Below are 23,627 nucleotides of genomic sequence, written 5' to 3'. Positions count from 1 at the left end.
AAGGTAATTGGCATAAAGCCTTGCACTTGAATTGGCGGCAATCGATCGACGCCATATTATATTAGATCGATTAAATCGACTATTAGAATCGTAGTAGGTATCGATCGATACAGTTTCGTAAGGAGTAAATCAATAACGGTCGGTTATTCTTTTCGTACATTTTTATTTCATAAACATTTTCGAGCATACGAATACGGAAATAGGGAGTGCGCTACGTCTCTCCTTCGGTCAGGAGTAACTCATCTCGTTCCGTGGTAAACTCGTGACATTACGATTCAATGAGCGATTCAATGGTAGTATTGGTAAACCGGTAAGTTGGTTTTTTGGTAAACCGGAACGGCGGCATGGGCGATCGTTGGTGCAAGGGCCTTTCCAACGACTGGGACGGAACCGTGAACCTGAACATGATCGAGACGGGCCGTTTTTATGAAGGTAGGCTGGTGCACGGACACGCGTTCGATCTTCGTAGCTGGTTCGACGACGTTCACTTCTTGGAGGGTCTCGATCGGCCTGCTGAGCACGACGCGTCGCGTCGAGACGCGTTCGTCAGCTGGTTCCGCGGAATCCGGAGCCGGGGTGGCGGAGATCACTCGGCCTCTGACCTGTCCAGAGTCACCGACCGACGATTGAGAGACTCCGAACCGGCCGAATCCGACCTGCAATGTACAAAATGTATCCTCGATTCGTTTGACACCTTCGGTTCGTTTGACAAATTCGTTTGGTCGAAGCATACCTCGGCGACGTTGCCGCGAGCAGTCAGCAGCTCGATCAGTCTGTTCTGATTTTGCTTGTCCTCCTCAGGCGACGACTGCGGGCTGACGAGGACGTTCGGCGACGGATCGTGGGCGACGAAGGGTTCTTCCGATGCTTGAGCCCCGTTGAAGCTGTTCCTCGTCTGCGCCGGAGATGCTCCGGTCTAGGAGCGATTATATCAGCGATTTAGCGTCTTTCAGGTAATATTTAAAAAAATGGTGATTCGACATTAGAGTACCTGGACTTGGGGACCGACTTTGCGGAAATCTGGGTTCTCCACGACAACGTTCTCGTCGTCGCTGGAGGTAGCTGGGCTGGCGGAAATCGCTGGAGACGGGAGGGTTGGAGCGACCGGAGATGCCTCGAAATGATGATAGAACGGTTGGATCACCGCTGGTCCTTTTTGAGTCTTCGAGGTTGGTTGATCGAGCTCGACCACCGCTGAGCCAGCGGGGCGAACGACGACGCGCTCTTCGATGTCGAAGAACTGTTTCTGAATCGCTGGCCGGCGTACCTGTGGTAAGTGAACGAACGAAATCAGACGTCTCGAACGGAAACCCGGACTTGGACCCGCGACGACACTTACTTCGAACTTGCGAGTGGAAACAGCCGGTTTCACGACGTCCAACTGTTTCTCGACGATGGCCGGCTGAGCTTCGAATTTGGTGACCGGCACATGAGAGACGGTGGGCACGTGTTTGACGTAAGGCACGGCGGCAACTGCTGGGACCTGGGCGGCGGCATACCCGATGTGCTGGGCCTCGACGTCAGCTGGAACACCGTAGGCAACGTGTGCCTCGGGTTGAACGTTATTTATGTACGTGACTCCCGCTGGATTCAGATACGGCATCCTGATGGACACGAAACTGCCGTGACCGCTTTGGAGCAGCGCCGCGGCCACCGTTACGAAGAGGACTTGGAGCTGCATTCTGGAATCATCGAATTCGGTACGTAGGAATTAAATCAGTGAGTGCACAAAAAATTGTCTTAATCTAAACGTCGTCGGGGGGAGGAACAGTGGGCAAATAGTGGTCTTGGTTACGTGTTCACTGGAGCACGCGTTCTCAGTAACGAAAATGTCAATTGGTAAAATGAAAAGGCTCCGAGCCGGTCCGTAATTTTCGGACGCGAAATTACCTTGGTCAGCGAGAAATAACAGGAGCGTGCGAGTCAACGAAGGGGTGCAGGACTCTGCCTTTCGGTGGCAGCAGACGTTGCTTATATGGCCACGTGGTAGTAAAGGGGGCCCCTCCTCACAAAACGATCGTTCCGGTACCGGTACCCCTCCCATATGAACAAAGGCTCAAAGTTGACCAAAACTGGGTCGATCTACTTTACTCTACCGCGCGTTTAATCTTCGAGAAACTTGCCCCCTCATAGAAATTGACAGCTACGCATCTCCCTGCGTCACGTTCGTTTCACCGTTTCGCAATCACCTATTGTGGCGTTCTCCGATCAACCACGCGAATCTCTACGAGAAAACGTCCAAAGCCTCGGTAAGAGATCGGACGTTAATCTCTACGGCGATGCAGTCGACGAATTTCGTCGTTCCGCGATTTCTCGTGACGATCAGGCAATGATCGTTGATATCGATGAACGACACCGGGCAATTTTAAATGGCAAAGGATCATAGACGTTGAAAAGTGAAAACGGTGAATTGAACTGGGTCGATGCGCCTTTAGAATCTGATTGTCATTCGTTCGGCGTACACGTGGGTCCGTGTAAGATTCGACGCTCACGAAACGTGTTGACGTTGAATTACGCGAGCTCCCACCGAAAAAAAGAGAAAATGCTGCTTCCGTAAGAATCGTACGACTAATTTCCCTTGTCTCGTCTTGGAAAACATCGTAATTCGATCGAGCCTTTAATCGTTCTTTAATCGTAAATATTGAACATGTTCTCTTCTCGCGACGTGCCCGCTTTTCGGTAAAGGTATCAAGGTGATCTTCTCTCGTCTTTTTTCTCGACGGCGTGCTATTTTTTATTGGCAATTTTAGACCAGTTACGCAAGGCTTTTTACGTTTTTTTAAAAGTCTGTTCCAGAACGAGAGAGACGGAGGACGATCGATGCCCGATTAGAGTTTAGAAAGCCCGAAACTTCGCTAATTGATCTACCGTGTCAGTCGTTAGATCTAGTTTCTAATCTAGATTCTTATTTCGGCTGTTTCGTTCGTGCCACCATAAACATTTTCGGTTTATTGGTTTTAAATATAAACGAGGTAACATTAATGAAACGTACAGCAGAAATAACAGAAATAATAATCACGGGGTCGCATGCAACAGCCACTTTTACGAGTTAAACTTTATGGCAACGTTTATTGTCCTTAACTCAATAATTATTGTCGTATACCGCGATGATAATAACAGTGGTCAAGGATAACTGATTCGTAAATAACGATTGGATTTGAAATTTATCTCAGCAGGTTTCGCGATCGCATCGGTTCGAACGTTTGCAAAATCGGTGAGCAATACTCACGCGGGTTCGCAGCTTCTCCGAGGTTCTTAACGCGGCGGTCCGCGAGATAACCATTTTTTAAAAGCCTTGCTCAACATCTATTATGTGGGCATACGAAGGTCGCGCGTGAATCGAGAATCGACATTTTTAACCCGTGCTCTCAATCAAGATGAAGATCTTACGCAACTTGGGTACACCCTAAACCTGTGACTCCGCGCTATCACATTTTCTCGCTGTTGCCGCTTCTAAGCTTTGTTTCACGCTTTGTTTCACGCTTTGTTTCACGCTTTGTTTCACGCGCGATAAGGAGCGATCTTCTTTTATTTATTTCGCGTAAATGCCGCTGCTGATACCATTCGGGTAGTTCTTTCTACACGTAAGTATGGGAGCATCCGCCTGTGGCATAAATCAGTGTCCCGAAGAACAAGTAACAGCCAGAGAAACGTTTACGGTCACGCCGAAACAATTACGTTCCATCATACGGGACACTCAATTATTGCCTCGTACAAATCTCCGCCCACTTTTTCTGTCTCTTTCCCTGTCCCGCGGAACGTTTTCTCATCAGCGAAACCGAAACCGAAACCGAAAGTAAACTGCTTGCCATCGGGTACCGAAAACTGGTCGTCCTTCTTTCGTAACGTCCTGCTCGGTGGCTCGTGATCCGCGAATGAACGTAAAACCAGAGACTGCGTACCTCCTTTTAGACTTCTTTAAACCCTTTATTCGTATCCGGTGCACGTTAATTAATCATTTACGCCCCGGCGTCGCGTAGGAATTGAATTTTATTCGAAAGACCGTACAAAACATCTGGTTTTGTAATTCCGATTAATATCCCCGATTCTCGGTGGCATATTCTGCCGCGCGTCGTACAACGTGATTTATGAATCGTGATGAAATAATTTCATTATCGGTATATGCCACGACGATATCGCCATTCGTTTCTTTCTTCGTCTCTACCTTTCAACTTTCGGCAAATACATTTTTCACCTCGTTCGCAATCAATCTCGCGACAGGCAGAACTGATTTCATCGACTCATTCGAAATTCGTACTCACGGCACATACAATGAGTAACAGAAGTTTATCTTCTACATATGTATATTTATTGACCACATTTTTCTTTTATCTCTACAAATAATTCGTATACAAAAAAAGATGAATTATAATTACGCCGCACGCATTTAGATATTTAACTCGGGATCGGATTGTGATCTGCCGTCAGTTTTCATTGATCAGTTCTAGTATCTTCTGTAATATGAATTCGATGTCCTCGTGGTTGTTTTCAGCTATCAAATCCCACGTAGCTACATCGTCTAAATCGCATTCGGTTTCCGCATCATCGATACCTATAACGTTAATTTCGATTACTCCGATCGGTCTCACGCTTGAGAATTCGTCGTTACAATTGACTCGTACCTGGAACGAATTCCCAACCGCGCTTCATTCTTACTGAATCGTCGGATACAACGCGAACGGTTTTGCACGCGCTCCCGAAGTTTTCCGCGAACCATTTTATGTCGGTCTTTCGCCTAGCGTCGCTCACTATCCATGTTGGTTTGCCATACGCTAAAACAGAGATGCTACGTTAGCAGACTATTAACATTTAAACAATAATGTTTTACCATTGTACATGTCTATGGCTGCGCGACAGAAGTAGCCGTAATCCTTCCTTCTTATGTCTTCTCCCCACTTGGCCATTCGATGTCGATACGTTTCTTTGTATTTCCCGTCTCCTACAAGCTGATTCATGTCCAAATCAAAGGCGTTGGACCAGTGAGATTTAATTGGTCCAGATAATTTTATAGTGACGCAATTGTCCTGGCCAAGTCTAATCGCAAAATGTATTTCGATATCGATCGATCGTCAACTTAATATCGATAGCACATTCGTTACCTTTCTTGTAAAGCGTTCGTGACATAGTCTTTACCGCATTTTCTTTTACCGCTGAACAACAGGATCGTCCGCGGTCCCAACACATTTTTATATTTCATTTTCCATTCGTCGGCAAGTAGATCAACCGCCATTTTAAGCACACGTTGCTCTCAGCTGTAACCATTCAGGAGTCCCGTTCAAGTACTAAATGGAAAGGATCGAAAGATAATCCGTACGAACACTTATCTATGTAAATATCTCGATTTGGATAATTCGTGCGAATATTCATTCGTGCAAATGTTCGGTTTATTGAAATAACAAGGGAGAGGGAGGAAATGATAATAAGATGAAGTCAGTGTAACGACAAATTTGTATTCACAGTTTTTATTGTAAAAATTTACTTTGCAGTTTTCTTAGCTTCACGAAGAGCTTTTCGCTTTTCTGCCCTCTTCAGTTGTTCTTTTGGCTTTAGATTGTGCTTCTTCGCGAAACGTTGATTCCTCAAGAATTTCAGATCCATCTGAAACAGTTCAGAAGATGGAAGGGAATGCGTATGAGAAACTTCAAGTCCAAGAAGCCATTTAAAGCCAATTATTTTGTGCAGAATTTAATACTTACACCAAGCGTAGACTCGTGCCTATATCGTTTCGGTTTTTTAATACCATTACGATGAGCTTTGCGGTCTATAAATCGGAACAGAAAATAGGTGAACACCATCGATTGGATCAAATCAATTGATAACAAATACTCTTTGTGTTACACTCACTTTGATTATGATTGGTATGATTCTTCGACTTTGCCATTTTCTTCTATTAAATGCTCTAAAAAAGAAGTTAGTCAGTCTCGAGACATGTGACACGGTAAACAGTGCGTAAAGTTGAGGTTAATTCACGAGGAACGTAAATAGTTTTGTGACGAATGAAAGGAGAAAGATCGTAACAAATTAATAAACGGTGATTTCATTTAATAACTAAACAATGATTTGACGGTATCGATGCATCGCTTATGTGGCAAATTATTTGGATATTCGATGGTGAGATTCTTTACCTGTGTGCGCGAATCGTACGGTCTTCGGAAGTGGAAGGAGAGGAAGGGAAAGGAAACAGGCAAGCGAATAGCAAACCAGTGTTGCCAGTGTTGTAAGATTTCAGGAATTTCGATCATGCGTTGTGCCAGGTTGTGCCATCGAGGAGAATTTTGAATTTGCGCGCGCTAGTCACGGACACCCACGTACAATGCTTTTCAACAACTTCTATTTATTTAATTATGTATTTATGTACATGTAAGTATATTTCGCAACTTAGTTTTCGAAACGATTCTCTTTGTACACACACGTATAGTCGGCAACAGTTTAATTCGAGCACAGTTTTCTAAGAACTAACAACATTTAAGAATCATTATAAATTGTGATGTTTCACACGTGTCATCTACGAATTCGTACAGATATACATATAGTTTGTTTGAATCTCTCTCTCTACTGACATAAGTTTGTAAGAAAATTACTTTGACACTACGTTCGCGTTCAAGTCATCACAGTGCACACTGTAACACTTATACTGTAAGGAAACTAATTTATATCAAAGATTTTCTCGTGAGAACGAAATGTGTGAGAATCAGAATCCTGAGAATATCATGTAGTAAATAACATACGACGTTCGGTGTCTAATACAAAATTTGTACTTGTAAATGTTCGCATAACGTTCTACGTATACAAATCGAGGAATGCGTATCGATCTTTTGGAACGAGTCGACTCATAGACCTGTCATTTTCTGTTGTAACGCGATCCAATCCATGATCTTGCGTGGAACATTTTTTCGTTGCATCAGGACCACGGCAGCCTTCTGAAATTTCTCCTCGTTTCTACGTATGTACATTCTCGCGTCCTGTTCCAGTTGACTGATCTTTTCCGGGCGTGTTTCGACCATCGACAACATTTCCGTCAAGTACGGGTTGAAGCGGAAATAGATGTGTCCGGGCAGAAGATCGTTCAACATCGTATGCACAGCTGCGAAGTAACATTGACGAGCGTCAGAGAATCGGACGTAACGTGACAATTTGTTTTCGTACCTTCGGTATCGGTCGCGCTGTCTAAAATCTTATAGAACTTCTCTCGCCAGCTTGATATCGCTATTTCCGAGTAGTCCTCGTTATTTTCGCAAATTCGATTCGGCGTTCGCCCGGTTCCAAATGAAATTACACACTGCAGCCGATTGTTCGGCCACAACTGTTTGGCTTCGTGCAAAGCAACGGCGCATGGATTATTTACAAGTATACCTGCGCATATTTTCATGTCAATTCCACATTTTGCTCGATCGTACAACACGAATGTCTACCTCCGTCTTGATGAAGATATTCGCCGTGCTTAAATTCTTCGAAGTAACTAGGTGCTGCTGCAGATGCTCTGACAGCCTCCCACAACTTGTGTTTATGAGATCCTATGTACTGGCTTTCTACCCTGTGAGGCAACGTGTAATTCCTGAATACGTACGCCATCACGCGTTCATGATTTACTATGGCGGATATAGCAGAAAACTGAAACGTATAACAGAAGTTACGACGATAAATTGTACGTTCGTTCCCTCTTAAGAATGACCATGGAAAATAAATTGCAAGTACTTTCGGAGAAGTCGGATCGCGGACTGTTTTTATAAGTAGCGGATCTCCTAAATGTTCTTGTAACAGCTGCTCCCAGAGAGCTGTGTCATAATACCCGTGGCTCCATACCAAATTACTCGTTCCCTTGATCGCGCTCTGAGTAAACACTTTGGCGCTCAGTTCTTTGTACAATTCGGAGATCTCTTCTAGCGACTTTCGTTTGTGTCCACCTATAAATAACTCGGTTAGACATCATCGGTGTACGGATAGACGAGGGAGCTAGTTTTCAGAAATTAAAAGTAGTAGTAGTAGTAGTAGTAGTAGTAGTAGTAGTGGTAGTCACATGGACGTTGCTAAGGAAGGCTCGAAAGAATTACGAATTTCTCTTTAAAAAATAAGAATAATTGTCTGGTCTTTGCAAGCAGCTAAGATGGACATTTATCTTGTTGCGAACGCGATCATCTTTCGTACCTTCTGTAGGATCCTTGGGCAGAACTGTACACAGACATTAGAACAATTCACACGATGTTCAACTTGGGAAATATCTATTGGGCATCTATTTTATGCGTACCTAATGCAGCGGCAAGAATGGCTCCTGTACTCACGCCGCATATGTAATCGAACATTTCATGAGTCTTCTGCCCCGTCAGTTCTTCCAGTTTCTTCAACATTTCTATGACCAATACTCCACGTATGCCTCCCCCGTCGATAGAAAGAATTCTGATACCTTTGCCAGGTAGTGGGTCTGTGTACCCTAATACTGCTAATGCTTCCCTTACGGATGCTGCAAAATTTACGAGTTGCAATCAGACGTTCATTTATAGGAAATAGCTCAAGTCCAAGCGAGCACCTTTCACTTGTTCGTCTTCGGATCTCCGTCGAGTTCTAAGCAACACTCTGACTGCTCCTTCTTTAATCGCGTAATGTCTAGCTTCCGGATACTGATCAACGTGCACCAACAAGTCCTCTATTCTCCTCAAACGCGAACCGTTCGACTCGGCAGTTTCGATGCTGTTTAAAACGTGTCTCGTCCTAGACGCGATACTGTGCTTTGGTATACTTTTATGAACGTTTAATTTCCATTTCGGTGGCACGACTAAGTTAACAGTTTTACTTTGTTGAACAGTTGAGTTAAATATGAACGCGCTGATGAACTGAGATATAGACTGAGCCCCAGTTTTGCCTTTCTGCTTAGTTTCACTCGTACCTGACTCCACCTGATCTTGCTGCGAACGTACGAACAGTTAAACGGTAAAATTATAATAGACATCGTTTCGCGTATCATTGAGAGGACTCACACCTTTTTTGACAGAACAGTATTGACAATTTCCTCACTTCCTTTTTGATCCACCCCTACCACTTTACTGTTATCGCATTCTCGGTTTTCGGTGTCGATCATTTTCTGATCGCTCGAACTTTTCGTCAGTTCGATCGACGACAACTTCTTCAGGGTATTTATTTGTGAGTACGTTACTTTCTGTAAAAAGTCTAACCAGTCCTTGGATAAAATGATCTGCAGATTCTTATCGTAACCAGACTTGTTTAAATAATCCTTCAATTGCGTCAACAGCTTCGATTGATTTTGCATAGACATTTTTGCTCTCCACAATGTTTGCACGCGACTAAGTAATTTATTCTTGTTGAAATCCCCGTTGTAACTCTTGCCTGTAGCACTGTCTGTCAGTTGTCTGGAATCATAATATATTCTGTTGGATATTGTTAATTGTAAGCATCAGGAAACGAATTATAGATTCCAAGTAATGAGTCTGAATGTTAAACGCTTCATTGCGTCAGGTGCGGTTGAATCTAATCGTATAAGACGATGTGAAACTGTGTGAACGGTATCGGTATGTGGATTGTGTCAAACGGAATGTGCGGAATGCACGATACGCCTGTCAAGACAAGCTGATGTCCGTCGTTATCAGCTGATCGTGGAAACGTTGAAATACGATTTACCATATAACGGATAAAACTAGTGATGATCGTTCGTGAATCAGAGAATTTTATTCGCAACTGTAACTATTATTAGTTACGACGTAAGCCTAACGTTGCTCCTTCGTATAAATAACGTACATAATATAATTATACGTACGAACGTGTAGACACAGTACAACACGACGAAGAAATAATCAGATCAAGCAGAATATGTATTATTATTATTTACATACAATATCAGAACAAATGTAGAATGTGTACGCGACATGCGCACGCGAATTAAATCATACAGGCGAAACGCGCGGACAAGTGTCTTTAGAAATGAGTCTGCAATTATTGGAATACGTGCGGGAAAAGTGTAATGTACCTCGATAAAACTATCAATCCTTGATAACGTTTCATGTTACTTTTGTTATTGTATAGTAAAACAAGTTTCACACTGAATCGTTTTAAATTAGGTACTGAATAGTGAACGTTCGATGTCACGTATATAAAGAAACTGGTGACGCAGATGCGATGGAGATGGTTTGGTAAATAAGATCACACGATCTCTCTCAACCAACGAAACGTTTCCTGGCAGCATGGCTGGCAACTTGGTATACATGCGAACTTGGTGTATCCGCGCGGTTCGATGCACCGCGCATTAAAAACATTGTTTACACGTCTACGTTTAAATATTTAAATTAAGGCGACTGGTAAACATTCCCTCGTGATCGTGTTATTCTCTCTATCGAGGGCTGTTTGTTAGGTGCATCGCATGCCTTTCGCGATCATGGCAAACGAAGAACAAAATTCGTTTTGCAAGAGAATGCGAAAGGCAACGAGGGAAATTCACACGATCAGCGACAGTTTGGTGAACGCGAAATTAGCTTTTGGTGAGAGGTTTGTTCATCGAACAAACGACGTAAACCGAACTGTTACGTTGTTCCCTTTGAACAGGATTCTTCGATAATTCTATATGGGCCGACGGTTTGTTGGTGTTCTACGAAATATTTCGGTACTTGGAACTGGCCATGATTAGATCGAAGGATACCCAAGTAGGGTTATTTCTACGCGAAGAGCTTCGTCGTACAGAAGCGTTCGAACGCGATCTCGAGTTCTATCTAGGAAAAGAGTGGAAAAAAGATTACAGTCCTAGGTGAGTCGTACGTGACGAACGACTAGTCGTCGATGGTTAACGTGCACTTAAAAATTTCAGGGAGAGCGTTACCAAGTATCTGATTCACTTGAATGAAATTGAAAAGGCAGATCCCATTCTGTTAGTAGCGTATATTTATCATTTGTACATGGGTCTCCTGAGCGGCGGAATTATTTTACAAAAGAAGAGGCAACTCGTGCGGAAAGCTTGGCCGTTCAAGCAGATCCAAACGACAAGTAGTAATATCATACAATTTGGGGATAGCAGCATTTACGAACTGAAACAGTACATGCGGGACACCATGAATAAAATCGCGGATACATTGGACGAAGATACAAAGGACAAACTTATCGAAGAAAGTAAAACCGTTTTCGCATTAAATAATGAAATTATAAGAAGTGTGCAGGGAATTGGTACCGTTGCCTTGAAGAAGACAGCATATTTCGTCATTTCTGTCCTAGTATTTCTCTTTGCCTTTTTCATAGTCTATACGCAGAGTGCGTAATCGGGAGTGGAATTTTGTTGTTTTTTTTTTCTTTTTAATTCAGTTTTTAGTTCAGTTATCCGACTCGAATAGTCGATCTTGATCCGAGGACGAGCGTGTACAGATTTTGTATGTACATAGGAGGATGTTTGGGTACGGTAGTTTCACAATGAGACGGCCAATTGTATATTCCATAGTTTATTCATCTTTTCTCTGTGCTGGCGAGTATTAAAATAGAACGCACAGACTGTCGTTATTACCAAAAAAAACGTTTGTTATCAACTCCCGTCGTAGACGCGACGAAAAGACGAATTCTTGAAACATGTAATAGTAATTATACAGTCGTGTTATACTTAATCTTAATTTGTAAGATCGTTTGGCAATCAAATACAGTTTGCCGAGAGATCGTTGAGATCATAAATGTTTAAAATTACGTCATATCATGAAACGAGAGTAATGGTAGAACTGAGCGCGTGGACCACCTGAAACAACTCCCTATTCTCTAAAACGATCGCCCCGATACAGTTTCACAAGCAATCTAGTATCGCTTGTTTATCAAATTTAAAGTCCGTCCAAATCGTTGAACACAGTTTCACGGGATACTTCTGAAGTTGAGCGTCGCTCGACGGGTAGAAGCGCGATGTATTACGATCTATTACCGTGAATGGAGAAGGCATAGGTTTCAGATCTGTTTGCAATTTATTAGCCGCTTTACCGAATAACAACAAAGACTTCGCGTTTTCTTTCTTCCCGGGCTTGTTGAGGTGTTCCAGTGCCGTTGTGTCTGCAACAACAAATAACAACATCTCGATCTCGAATCCTTTAGCCTAAGATTATACCGTACGGTAGAAGGAAAAAAGTTCAACCTTTCGTCATTTTAGCCGGAACGGTTGTACCGAGAGACGGTTGAGCTTTGTAGCTGAATTCACTGCATCTTATAGACTGAATAGCCGGGTCCATTAAAACCGAGCAAGTCTGTTGATTCCGTGGACTCTCCGTCAATTGCATCGCGAGAATGGTTTCATCTTCGTTTTGGTCTCCGAATAAGTTACGTTTTATCGTTGTTCGCGACACCACGTTTTTATTATCGTACGTGGCACGCCGATTTCTAGCTGGCGACGTGTTAGATTGACGGATGATATTTTTCACGTCCTTAAAGCTAGGAATATCGTTCTGAAATTACAACATACGTGTTCGGATCTGTTTGTCGATTGCGGTGAGAATCAATGAGATCAAGCATAACTAGTACCTGGGCAGAATGAGGAAGCGATTGTCGTTTATTTTTCGGAACGGTCTCTGCATCCCCTAGGGACCTGTGCCTGTTCCTTCTTACAACGTTTATATTCTTATCGCGCAGATGCTTTTCTTGTACCCATCGTCTCATCCTCCTGTCGCAGATTGTTTTAAAAGCATAGTAAAGCACTCGTTTGTAGACATGTTCTGTTTAATATCGCGGGGACATATTCTTTTGAACATTGGCCGAGCGGTAATACGTTACCTTACGAAAGGAATGACCATGAAAAATGCGTTTGGACCAACGCCGGTTTTTACTTTCGGAGTCATATCTTTTTTGTTGTTAGGTAAATCAGCTAGAGAGAACCATTCCACGTTCTTTATTTCCTTCCTAGTTTTCGGTTGAAACTTTGTATCCTTCTGTACACCGCATATTATGTACAATCTTACTAATTGCTCGTTTATCCACGACTCTATATATTCGTTCTCATCTATTAAATTAGAGATGTCAAAACCAGTCTCCTCCAATACTTCTCTAACGGCGCAATGGGACGGATCCTCGTCGTCGTTCACTTTGCCTTTGGGAAAACTCCAACTGCTCTTTGCCCAGTAACTCTGGACGAGCAATACCTTTGTTAAATCTTCGTTCAACACGATCGCCCCATACGTCGGTACTTTCTGCTTGTAGTCTCTCCACTGTTCGAGAATGTTATCTATGTTGGCTACGTATGGTTTTAAGAACGGTATGTGGGAAAAGATATGTGTAGCAAATTCCCTCATGCTGCATGATCTCAATTTAGGATTCTCGTCTGTACAGTAGAAATCTAGGTAGAACCAGTGGGCCAGTTCGATTTGAAAGCATATTCGAACCAAATCCTTCCTTTCCTCTTCCGGCACGTTGATGATAAAACGGCTGAAAATCGAGGGTATCGTTCGGTATCGGTCAATATTTTCAGCGCATAACTAACGGTCGACGATGCACGGGATGATGAATTGCCTGGGACGACTAACCTGCTCAAATCGTCGAGAATGTCGGTCGGTACCGAGTGATCTACCATTTTCGACGACGATGGAAACGATCTCGCTAATCTCCTTTCCAATTTACACGAGGATCACTCCAAGTACACGTCATACGCGATCATAATACCTTCAACCTGACTCAACTGCGTTATTCGATTTTCTCCATTATTTACTCGGTTCGCGCCACCTAACACAAGGTAGAAGTACTCCCAGTTGTTTGGTATTTGGTTAGAAAGTCAAAAACAGTTAAAAATAAAAGAGTCAGTCAACATCGTCGAGGATGGTTCGTTTTCAAACGATGACAGTGCAGGAATACAAAGCGAGACATGCGGATTTTCAAATAACCTATGCGTTTCACCCAACGCCATTGTGGGATTCTCCGTTATTGTTGGGCATAATCAGTACCGATAAAGCTATCGTGTTTTTGGGATTCGCTGGGAAAGGCAACGAGGAAGCAGTGGCAAGATTGAAGAAACATTGGCCACTCTCCGAATTGACGGAAGACGTCGCGAACGATACCGTTGAAATCATGAAAAGAATACTCTCCGTACGCGTTGGTGCCGACGATTCCCTCGTGGTTCTGATGAAGGGCACAGAGTTCGAATTAGAAGTATGGACAGCCTTGTTCTCGATTTCCGAAGGTAGCACGTGCACCTACGAGGAAGTCGCGAGGAAAGTAGGAAGACCGAAAGCAGCGAGAGCCGTCGGAAACGCAGTAAAGAAGAATAGCATCGCGTATTTGGTACCGTGTCATCGAGTCGTTGGCAAATCAGGCAGCAATAAATATTTCTGGGGAACGGAGTGTAAAGAGACCGTTATGGCCTACGAACGTAAATTCCTCGATCTTTGAGTTTCGTTGTTTATTTTGTATCTATACACACGGGTAGGGATAGTAAGTGAACAAAATACATATAGATCGATGTATATTTGCACAATTTTGATATAACACATTTTTCTAATGTACGTACAAGCCTCTCGGATACCAGAGTTACGGTTCTCGACACTTACGATTATACTTTATAAGAGAAACGAATCGACTGGCAATAATTCGGCACCCGACAGACCCGTAGAAATTCTACGTATAGCGTCACTGGAAAAGTACTATCTACATTACAAATCATTGATTTTACACATTAATAGATAAGACAGTAGGTTCATAAATACATTCGTATATACAGTTGGGTATAAATATAAAAAGGTAGAAGCATTTTATAAAACTATAAGTTTCCTCGCATGACGATCGTTCGTCAGAGTTACGACGCTTATCAATTATAAAAAGGCGATTAGACGTTAGATATGAAAATTGTCAAATTGATCGTTGAGCTGTTCCTTCCGTAGAAATGATCACAGGACGAACCGTATTGCTTTCCGTAATTCTCACCGAAGCGTATCCGTAAACAGGATGAATTTCTTTATTTAAGTACAAATCCAAGACCTGCCGTACCTGTACAACGTCGTTACTTCGGTCAGTCTCGTGCAACAGTGACTGCATCTACTCGATCGGTTTGTCATAAAAAGATGTAGCAGAATGAATTTCTTTGGATTCTCGTAGTAACGTACAGTACCCGGTTTGTTATTACCCGTATCTTACAAGGCAGTGCTGGTATTTATCTACAGAAATGTTATGAAAAGTATTCATAAAGTATAAAATAAGTTATCATAATTTTTCTTAACGGACGTCTGTCTGTGTGTGTGTGTGTGTGCGTGTGCGTGCGTGCGTGCGTGTGCACGCGCGCGATATGTATAGATCGAATCAAAAATATTCCTATGCAGTCATCTTTCGTATAATCGTTCGATCACTCGTCTCGACGGAATTAAGAAAATTCTTAAGACTCTCTCGAGTCAACGTTCCACTCGTTTCATATATCGTAACGATTCGATTGCTAGTTTAGAACGCTCTACAAATGGCAATGTCGATGCTCAAACATGTACGTAAAACGTAATCAGTATCGCGAACGTCGTGAAACCGTAGGTCGCAGTTGCTGTGCCTGTAGCGAACGATGGAATATTGTTTCCTGATATATTGTTGGTACCTATCGTTGCAACAGATCGATCGTTATAAAATGTTGTGACACGCAGTCGAGAAACAGACGTGATAAATTCGTTCTTACCTGACACCCTCGATCTGGGCGTCGTCGCGATTCTCATTATTGGATTGTGTGGAATCGGTTTCATCGGCGTCGGTGCAGGGCTCGGAGAATTTCCGTAACATTGACCTGTTCAATCGAACGATCGATCGATCAAATGTTTAATTTCCACGTATAATAAAAAGACTTGCCTTTCTTGTATAAACGCATTCCTTCCTTCTTCGGGTCGATGTTTCGAATGCAATGATCGCCTGCTTCCTTGATATAAATCTCTTCGTCGTTCACGATCAAACCGACGAAGCACTCGTTGGTCTCGGTATCGTTTCTCATGGTATAAGTGTACATCACTCCCTTTTCCTCCCATTGTCCCAGGCACAGGTACGTTCGTTCTGAAATGGACGAATACTTGGTTTAGCGTCGAGCGAATTCGCTTATCGCTTCGGGATATACTCTACCTCCGTAAAGTTCTCCAGACTCGCAATCGGAGACTTTGAAGTACATTATTTCGCGAGTGTTGCAATTGCTACTTAGCTCGGCACACATCCCAGACAGGTCCGTTATCATCCCCATGTACTGGCCAGTGATCGGACAAGGCGATTCCACCGCGCGTTCAACACCTAATTTACAGACCGTGTGCCGTCACGCGTTTCTCATCGAATCTTACAATTTAATCGGTGAACTTACGCGCTTGCGTCATCCAAACGGGTTTGTCTAAATTAGGATTGTCACAAAGATCCGGCTGATAAACTGGACTCAGTACCATTCCTGTGAACGATTATCGCTTGGGATAATGGGATTCGAATAATTTAATTTAAGATCGATTGATCAGGAAGGGTGAATACCTATCGTGAACTCGAGCACGTTTTCGCTACGTTGCCTCATCATCAAACACACGTAGGCTGCTTGTTCGCTGGAAAAGTAAATGTATGTACGCGTAGCATAAAAAAAGAGATATATAAAAAGACAAGATTGAACCGTGTCTCACCATTGATCTTTCGAATAGACGATGTAGCGTCCAGTCTCTTCGTTCGAGTCGACGGTAATGAACGTGTAACTGTTATAGCCATTGAGATCGGTGAAAGTCATGGTTCCGTTGACGATCAGCGATTCCTCCCATAAGCCTTGCGCCCATTTCGGGAACCTAAATCAATCGTATCATCCGATCGGTTCCATAGAAACAGATTCGAACAAAAAAAACGAGTACTAACGTCGCGACGTGAGTCTTGACATAATTCGGCATCTTCTTCTGACTGGGTACTTTACTCAGGACCAGAGTCTCGTATCCGCTGGTAGAGTCGTCTAAATTCTGGGTACAGCTAGAATCGCTGCTGAGAGCCATGTACGTCTTTCCTTTCGTGTTGTCGACGTGGAACAGCTGAAACGAGCGACGACCACCCGATTGAAAGGCTACGATTTTAAACCAGTGTACTTGAACTTACTCCGCATCTGTACTGCGGTCTCCCCTCGTACGTCGCACTGTTGTCCATCAACGCGAAGTACGTGGAACCGTTCGGACCGGGCCAATTTCCCAAACAGTTGAACGTGAGATTCACTAGAATTGCGAATGGCAAGAAATGAGTTTGTTTGTCAGACGAGTCGCGCGAGCAGGACAAGATGAAACGGGTATTATTACTACGAGATTCGAAACTGCAGCGACTGAAGTGCAGTCTCAAGACGGAGCCGTCGGGGCAGTTATTGAAGGAGGACGAGAAGCTGTTGCACTCGATGGGAGTTATGGATCCGTTGTTGAGGCTATATTTGAAATGATATTGGCCGGTTATCGGGCAGTACTCGTTCCGGATGGGAACGTTACCGATCTCCTTGGTGCCTGTACAAAAGATGATCGAGCGGTCAATCTACCCGGCGAATCGTACGCGATCGACGTTGTACTACGTACGATACAAAATGGACGTGGAGTTGAGCTTGTCGCAAGAGGCCAAGGCAGTGACTTCCGAGGTGTAACACCGGTTCAGGTCTTCGGAGAACATCTCTATGACGTTCCGCGATCTTCTCAACAACCGGAAGCATCGGATGCACTCGCCGTCGCCGTACCTACGGTTCATACGTCCGATCTAAGATTAGACGGCCGAGCTAGGTAACAGGAGCTAAACGAGCGTCGAATGCTCTAATCGCTCCGCGGTTAGACGCCGTTAGCCGCGAAAGAAGAAAGTGCACCGTCCGGAGGCTGGTCTATTTCCATCCCAGACGCGCCGCAGACGTCGCCGCGGTACCTTCACGGATTAAACGAGCGCGTACTTGAATCGCACTCGGTGCATACTCGACATTTAAACAATCAGGATAGCCGACGAGCTCTCGCCAGACGTGCGCTGATCGTGCGATAATACTTGTATCTCGCAAAATCTTCCCTGAAAAACCGAATCTCCGATCGAATCGGATGTTGAGTCGTCACCTGTCCATTAACAAGACGTTGTCGCCGATCCTCCGGTGGCAGTAACCCCAGACGGGGATAGCGTTGAACGTGATGTTGATCGTGGAGTATTGGACGGGCTCGTTGCTCGTATCGGTCGCTTCCTTTCCGCTCACCTGGGTCACGAACTCACCCTGGAATTCCGCGGGAAAGTAACATCCGACCATGAACTGGGGGTCGTAGCCTTGAAGGCCGTCGCTCGTGATCACGGTCGCGTCTGTAAAACGGACGAACAAACCATTGATTGACTCCCGCGTGAGATTGAACCGAATGTTTTACGGCCCGCTTTCACGGGCCGCATTGTTTCGCGTAACAGATCGATAGCTGGAACGGAGAACGGATTCCCATAGAGTCGGAGCGCAGACTTGGCGCAGGGATCGTGCGAACGACCTTAACCAGCGAACACACGATAGGAACACCCGATTAATTTCTACGATACCGATGGCCTTCCGCGATGAAAGGAGCGAGATCGGCCGACTCTCAATTAATTTCGTCTATCGCTAATTATTTAAATTCACGGGGTTCGATCGTCGGAATTAATAATAATGGAAAGGAGTCGTGGAAATTAGCGCGGCAATTGAGTCGGATTCCAGCTCGTTGCCCACATGTCGTGCGGGCAACGATCCATGAATGGTCATTAACGTCGCTACCGAGCGGTCGCCAAGGCAGGTGCTCCGCGCTGACAGGTGGATCACCGAGGGCCAGGGAAACTTCCCGACAACGAAACTTAATGTTGCGCCTGTTCCTCGTACGCCTCTCACGGGATTTCTACCTTCGGTCGGTTTACTTCCTTCGATTCATACCGGTCGAATTATACCGACGTAAACGATTTCCTCGAAACTCGTCGAGGGATCTCCGTCCCGCTTCGTCACGAGGGAACGATCACGCGATAATGGCGATCGCGTTCGGTGTTGTTCCGTGTTCGGAGGATCTCTCCGACTCTCCGACGGGAGGGCTTGGCATATTTTCTCTGCGCACTACGACTAAACTCGGTTCGAGCTACTTTGAGGGTGTTCTGTTGGACGCGCGTCTCGTTTCGATCAGGTGCAACGGACGAGTCAAGCTCGGATCAAGTCATCTGCCCGATGCGAACTTGACTCTCGGCCGACTGCTAAACACGCGTAACCATTCGGACACAGATCGTGAAAAAGACGAGCGTATGGCACGAGCCTGTCTCTCGCCTCAAGTAATAATCCTAACGCGACGGTTGCTCGGATTCGATGGAGGTAACGCGACACCGTGACACGCGGAGAATCTCGGACCGTTCGCGGGTGAACATAATAAAAGGGGAATCGAGATGGCCCGCCGCGTTCGCGTCGGCCTCTATTTAGGGTCGACGAGCTCGTAGAACGTAGAAAAAGAAAGCATGGGACGCGACGAGGCGTTGCGAGTCCTCGGCTGCAGTCCGGTTCTCAGGAACCTGAGAGGCTGAGACCGCCAAGAGTTCGGTCTTTGCTCGTATACAATGCACGAAAGAGAACGCGACGAGCATCGCGAGAAGAAAACCGAGGGACGTTCCTCGTACGCGCATCGTCTCTCCTGGCGTTTGCCGGTTTCCTATGTCGGTGACCACCTTTCCTTCCGTTTGTCTTCCGACTCTCCCGGCCGGGCCTTATCGTTCCTTTCTCGTAGTTCCTGTCTTTGAGACTCGGATTTCTGTTTGGACGACGATAACGAACGAGGAACGGCTGTTGAGGCGGGGTACCGATCGAGTGCGAGGACACGCGGGAACCAAGACCAATACGAACGCGTGTCGCTCCTGCTCAGGGTCGTAAATCTTGTTTCGAAGGAACTCATTTTAAGTGCTCGCCGATGTGGTTCGCGTGACACGGTCCGCAGATGCTGCCTCCTTCCACCACGGAGCAAACGGGTCTTCGAGGCGATGACGAGCGCAACAAGTGCCGTGCCGGACGTACGCGTCGTATGCTCGCTTTACACGCGCATTCCCATTCAGCCATAAAATTTACTGAGAGATCGTGCACGAACCACAGTATCAATTTTTATTATGAAAACTGGCCGAGCGACTCCCGTTCCTCCGATCCGCTGGATCCGCTCCATCGCGAACGGACTCCTTGAAATCGTCGATCGAGTACGAACGTTCTTCGATCTTGATCCAGGAGTTCGGTCTTTACCTTTCACGCGGTTACCTACGATATCTTGGTTGCCACGTAGCTCACCTTCGTAAACCGGAAACGCGCTATTAGCCGGGCCTCTCGTTTCATCGTGATCACGTGTTCCCTTGTAATTGCCTCTGACGGTTTTTGCGTTCATCGAACCTTTTTTCGCCGGCGCGGCGTGCACGCGGTCCCAATGAAAGGACTGCGAGGAGAATAGGCTAGCGCTCGTTTCAACCGCATCGGCTGATACGCGGACGGACTCGCTCGTTAATTAGAAGAAGAAGAAGCTTCCTTTCGAGAGCGCATTGCGAAAGAAATCGCGTTTCCTCCGGGGCTCCTTTTTCTCCGATACGAAAACCGCAATATCCGGTTTGCCCCGAAGAGAAGATGGCACGTTACGAAAATGGAGCGGGCAATCGTTTCTCTTGGCCCGTCGGACGACTAGACCATTGGACGATCGGTCGCAACGAGGCATAACGCCGTGGCTTTACGCTTTCTGAAGCCGGCTCACGAGGTGAAAATCGCCAAGAAGAACGAGGCCTTTCGTTTCCTTTCGGATACCCGGCGCGAATCGTAACGGTGAAACTTTTTCGAAACGATTCGAGCCAACGCGTACACGGTTTTCTCGAAGAGAGACACGAAGAATATACGCCGAGAGCGTGCGACGCGCGGCGTACAGAAATCGACGCGAATCTCGTTTCGAGATCGTAAAACATTTCGGCGAGCCGAAGAGGATTTGATCGCGCGATGAACGTCCGGTAGGGGAAGAAAAATCGCGGCCGATCCACGTCCGGTGGCCCATCTTCGGCCTCCTCCTTCTCCCGTTCCGTCCGAGGTCGGCGTGGCCACAAAAAGTGACCTTGCGAGATCTCTCTCTTCGGAGGCAGGCTGGGACCGAGGCACCGTATACAACATCTGGCCCGGCTGCCCGTGGTCACGCCCGTTTCATCGTCTTTAACGCGAACCACCGCCGCCGTCTGATCTACGTAATTGCGCCAGGCGCTCTCCCTTTCCTTAATTGACCATGCGAGTCTTTTGAAAGAGGATCGGAATCGATTCGCGGCCTCTCGACGAGGATACACACCCTGAGAGATGCGCGCACATTCGCGTTGCGTTGTTCCACGTTCGATCGAGCTTTTCTTCTAAATATAATCGACCGGTTTCCGGTCGCGGCCAGACGATCGGTCGAAAACTATAAATACGGCAACGTGACAGCAGGAAACCGTGTATGCGTAGAAACACGTTCAACGGTCTCTCACTGCCGACGAACGAACGAACGATCGATCGATCGATCGATCCTCGCGTGTGTAACGCGTGACGATCATCGTTCGACTCTCGTCGGATGTCTTTTTGTTCCCGTCGCGGGAGGGAACGCGCACAGAAATGAGAGCGAACCTCGTCGAAAAGACTGACCGGAGAGAAGTAGAGAAACGTCTAAATATACCGGCTTGGCGAACGAAGGCTCGCGGTTCGTTGAACGACCGAAAAAACTTCAAAGAGGCCAATGTATCGTTTGGTCGATTTCAAATTTAACCGAACGCGAGCCAGGGGACGAGTTGGAGGGCAGGGGCCGGATTTATTTCGATACGACGACACGGAGCCCTCTGCAAAGTCTCGGGACCACCCATCGCGAAACCCCGCCGCAGATTAATCTCCGCGCGACAAGGACCGAGAGCGACACGACTTCTCAACGGCCGTCGTGACTAAATCGTACGAAGGACGTTTCGTGAGAACTGGAGTTACCAAACGGCTTCGTCGACGCAGCGATTCTTCCCGGGTTTCGGTTTCGGGCACATCCGTCCACGCGGAGAACGAGAAAGCGACGCAGGAAGCGGCCAGAGCGCGTCGAGTCCATCTGTCCCGTCGCCGAAATGACGCGACGCGCACCTGCCGAACGGTGGAGTGGTAAGTACCGTCGCGCCATGTGACGGTCCACGAGCGCGGAAGGAGAAGCCGATCGCGAGAGAAGCATCGAAAATGCGGGAGGACGATGCAAAATTGAAGAATACCCCGGCTGTTCCGAGCGCGACACATGTTCGCAACTCGAGACGGGTCATACGAAGACCCGAAACCGAACGGACGCCGAGCGTCTTTCGTGGCCTTTTTTCAACGTTACGGCCATCGTGTTCCCTCGTGAATAATCGTCCCGCCGCGGAGGAACGTCGTCCCAATACAATAGAACGCAACGCCCACGGGATGCTGGCAGAATCTATGTCCTTTAAGTGGGATCCCCCCCCCCGTCCTGCGACACGTTTCAAGGTGTACCCAGAAACGACGGACAAGAATGAGAGCCCGTCCTAAATTCCAGCGGGTGGCAAAGCCTATTCTTCCGTCTCGTGAACATCGCACGAACGAAGAATTTATTAGCGGGCTAGACGCGATCCTCTCGCGATCGTCCGACTTCGAACTCGACCAGAGAGGTGTCGGAGGTAGACGGAGAAAATCAGATTCGAGCGATTAAATCGAATACGACGGCCAGAATCTGGTCACCGTTTGACACACACCTGTCTCGACAACCCAGTTCACGATTACGATCACTCGAGCGTCGTTGGTTATATTTAGATACGTTAATTGGGACCCCGAACCTCGATAGACTCGATCGGCCATTAAAATGAGTCGCGTGAAAACGCCGCGGCAGATTCTCAAGTAAAAATAGAAGACGAGTGCATCGGTTCAACGACCTTGCGCCAGGAGTCGTTGAACCTTTCGCAACCTTCCTCCAACTATTGGGAATCGTCTAATCGCATTGATTCGACGGAGGAGTTTCGACGGGAACGATAGAAAACAGAGAAACGGCTTTGACGCGTCTGTTCGCATCGAGCGAATCTTTCGACGATGCACAGATGCGAAATTAAAAAGAATTCTCCGGAGGACCTGAGGCGTGAAGGAACGCGATCCGCGACGCTCGCGTCTCCTCTTCCTAGATCCCCCGTTTCCTTCTGTCTTCTGGACGTGAGCCGCGTGCACGCACGCACACCGCCTCTTTTACGTACGCACGTAAGGACGGTGTACACGCGTGACTGTTGGAAGGGCTGCGAACAGCGTGAACCCCGTTTCCATGGTGTACCAGTGCACGGAGGAAGGGGTGCTGGGTGGCTGTTCCGTAGGATGCACACGAGGCATCCACGAGAGATATTCTCGCGACGAACGTTAGTCGCTCGCTTCCGTATGATTCGTTTCGTTTCGTTTCGTTTCGTTTCGTTTCGTTTCGTTGTCTTTCTGTTTCCACCGTCGCCTATCGTACAGTACGCGACAAAAGTTCGGGTTGCCGTGTTGGCCAGCTTCTCAGAAGCTTATCGACGGTTTCGGAATTTATGTGCAATGATCAGCAGAATTGGCAGACGCCACTGGAAATCGATAGAGCCGCGGAATCCACGAATTTAAGGATGTATACGCTATATACTTGAACAATGCTAGCATGTTGAATTTGTTATTATACATTCCTATTACTATTAAAAAGCTATCTGCAAAATTTTAAATCAATTCACGGGTTTTTTGAAAAATTATAGTC

At 46.0% G+C, this 23,627-nt stretch overlaps 8 protein-coding genes across 15 annotated transcripts in view; 2 read left to right on the top strand and 6 right to left on the bottom strand.

Moving 5' to 3' along the window:
* Positions 1-146: 146 nt before the first annotated feature.
* LOC108631569 (uncharacterized) lies at positions 147-4,202 on the bottom strand. Of its 2 annotated transcripts, none has more exons than XM_018035563.2 (5): positions 3,230-4,202; positions 1,340-1,682; positions 992-1,267; positions 734-916; positions 147-656 (listed from the first exon to the last, which is right to left on the bottom strand). In XM_018035563.2, the coding sequence occupies exons 2-5, from the start codon at positions 1,679-1,681 to the stop codon at positions 288-290; spliced, it is 1,170 nt and encodes a 389-aa protein (XP_017891052.1). In that variant the 5' UTR covers position 1,682; positions 3,230-4,202; the 3' UTR covers positions 147-287. The 2 variants fall into 2 exon arrangements, with proteins under 2 accessions (XP_017891052.1, XP_017891053.1); XM_018035564.2 differs by lacking the exon at positions 3,230-4,202 and adding an exon at positions 1,891-2,695.
* Positions 4,203-4,309: 107 nt separating this feature from the next.
* Pmvk (Phosphomevalonate kinase) lies at positions 4,310-5,363 on the bottom strand. Its single transcript, XM_018035549.2, has 4 exons — positions 5,100-5,363; positions 4,829-5,034; positions 4,623-4,772; positions 4,310-4,552 (listed from the first exon to the last, which is right to left on the bottom strand). The coding sequence occupies exons 1-4, from the start codon at positions 5,228-5,230 to the stop codon at positions 4,425-4,427; spliced, it is 615 nt and encodes a 204-aa protein (XP_017891038.1). The 5' UTR covers positions 5,231-5,363; the 3' UTR covers positions 4,310-4,424.
* A 67-nt stretch (positions 5,364-5,430) lies between these two features.
* On the bottom strand, positions 5,431-6,200 carry RpL29 (ribosomal protein L29). The gene is made up of 4 exons (XM_018035550.2): positions 6,126-6,200; positions 5,845-5,899; positions 5,697-5,761; positions 5,431-5,598 (listed from the first exon to the last, which is right to left on the bottom strand). Exons 2-4 carry the CDS (start codon positions 5,879-5,881, stop codon positions 5,476-5,478), a joined length of 225 nt encoding a protein of 74 aa, XP_017891039.1. The 5' UTR covers positions 5,882-5,899; positions 6,126-6,200; the 3' UTR covers positions 5,431-5,475.
* Positions 6,201-6,309: 109 nt separating this feature from the next.
* LOC108631634 (calcium-independent phospholipase A2-gamma) lies at positions 6,310-10,154 on the bottom strand. 4 transcript variants are annotated; one of them, XM_018035702.2, is made up of 9 exons: positions 9,977-10,154; positions 8,975-9,362; positions 8,525-8,900; positions 8,246-8,458; positions 8,146-8,169; positions 7,696-7,904; positions 7,413-7,611; positions 7,147-7,353; positions 6,310-7,084 (listed from the first exon to the last, which is right to left on the bottom strand). In XM_018035702.2, the coding sequence occupies exons 1-9, from the start codon at positions 10,009-10,011 to the stop codon at positions 6,831-6,833; spliced, it is 1,905 nt and encodes a 634-aa protein (XP_017891191.1). In that variant the 5' UTR covers positions 10,012-10,154; the 3' UTR covers positions 6,310-6,830. The 4 variants fall into 4 exon arrangements, with proteins under 4 accessions (XP_017891191.1, XP_017891194.1, XP_017891195.1 ...); XM_018035705.2 differs by lacking the exon at positions 9,977-10,154 and adding an exon at positions 9,767-9,854; XM_018035706.2 differs by lacking the exon at positions 9,977-10,154 and adding an exon at positions 9,631-9,721.
* On the top strand, positions 9,880-11,652 carry Ho (heme oxygenase). Of its 2 annotated transcripts, none has more exons than XM_026819009.1 (4): positions 9,880-9,967; positions 10,068-10,484; positions 10,549-10,747; positions 10,808-11,652. In XM_026819009.1, exons 2-4 carry the CDS (start codon positions 10,367-10,369, stop codon positions 11,250-11,252), a joined length of 762 nt encoding a protein of 253 aa, XP_026674810.1. In that variant the 5' UTR covers positions 9,880-9,967; positions 10,068-10,366; the 3' UTR covers positions 11,253-11,652. The 2 variants fall into 2 exon arrangements, with proteins under 2 accessions (XP_026674810.1, XP_026674811.1); XM_026819010.1 differs by having other exon boundaries at positions 9,883-9,972.
* DCP2 (decapping mRNA 2) lies at positions 11,414-13,711 on the bottom strand. Its single transcript, XM_018035707.2, has 5 exons — positions 13,476-13,711; positions 12,730-13,377; positions 12,481-12,619; positions 12,098-12,404; positions 11,414-12,015 (listed from the first exon to the last, which is right to left on the bottom strand). Exons 1-5 carry the CDS (start codon positions 13,520-13,522, stop codon positions 11,759-11,761), a joined length of 1,398 nt encoding a protein of 465 aa, XP_017891196.1. The 5' UTR covers positions 13,523-13,711; the 3' UTR covers positions 11,414-11,758.
* Positions 13,667-14,517, top strand: agt (O-6-alkylguanine-DNA alkyltransferase). Its single transcript, XM_018035709.2, has one exon. The coding sequence runs from the start codon at positions 13,765-13,767 to the stop codon at positions 14,332-14,334; it is 570 nt and encodes a 189-aa protein (XP_017891198.1). The 5' UTR covers positions 13,667-13,764; the 3' UTR covers positions 14,335-14,517.
* Positions 14,518-14,878: 361 nt separating this feature from the next.
* The window catches only part of LOC108631632 (uncharacterized), a 14,633-nt gene continuing 5,884 nt past the window's right edge, over positions 14,879-23,627 (bottom strand). Inside the window, exons 2-13 of one of the 3 annotated variants that reach the window (XM_018035701.2) lie at positions 17,982-18,216; positions 17,469-17,623; positions 17,205-17,399; positions 17,011-17,123; positions 16,780-16,946; positions 16,557-16,712; positions 16,414-16,481; positions 16,256-16,336; positions 16,027-16,188; positions 15,763-15,960; positions 15,596-15,700; positions 14,879-15,517 (exon numbers count right to left, since the gene is read on the bottom strand). In XM_018035701.2, the coding sequence (XP_017891190.1) occupies positions 15,405-15,517; positions 15,596-15,700; positions 15,763-15,960; positions 16,027-16,188; positions 16,256-16,336; positions 16,414-16,481; positions 16,557-16,712; positions 16,780-16,946; positions 17,011-17,123; positions 17,205-17,399; positions 17,469-17,623; positions 17,982-18,216 (1,748 nt within the window). In that variant the 3' untranslated portion in view covers positions 14,879-15,404. Of the gene's footprint in view, positions 15,518-15,595; positions 15,701-15,762; positions 15,961-16,026; positions 16,189-16,255; positions 16,337-16,413; positions 16,482-16,556; positions 16,713-16,779; positions 16,947-17,010; positions 17,400-17,468; positions 17,624-17,981; positions 18,217-23,627 lie in introns of all 3 variants that reach the window. The other 2 variants (XM_026819002.1, XM_018035699.2) reach the window with 2 other exon arrangements.

This window comes from Ceratina calcarata, unplaced genomic scaffold (genome assembly GCF_001652005.2).
Source record: "Ceratina calcarata isolate Rehan_Ccalc_2016 unplaced genomic scaffold, ASM165200v1 scaffold92.2, whole genome shotgun sequence".
In the NCBI taxonomy this organism is placed as follows: domain Eukaryota; kingdom Metazoa; phylum Arthropoda; class Insecta; order Hymenoptera; family Apidae; genus Ceratina; species Ceratina calcarata.
The sequence above is the reverse complement of the archived record's forward strand: the minus strand, read 5'-3'. Positions and strand labels throughout refer to the sequence as shown.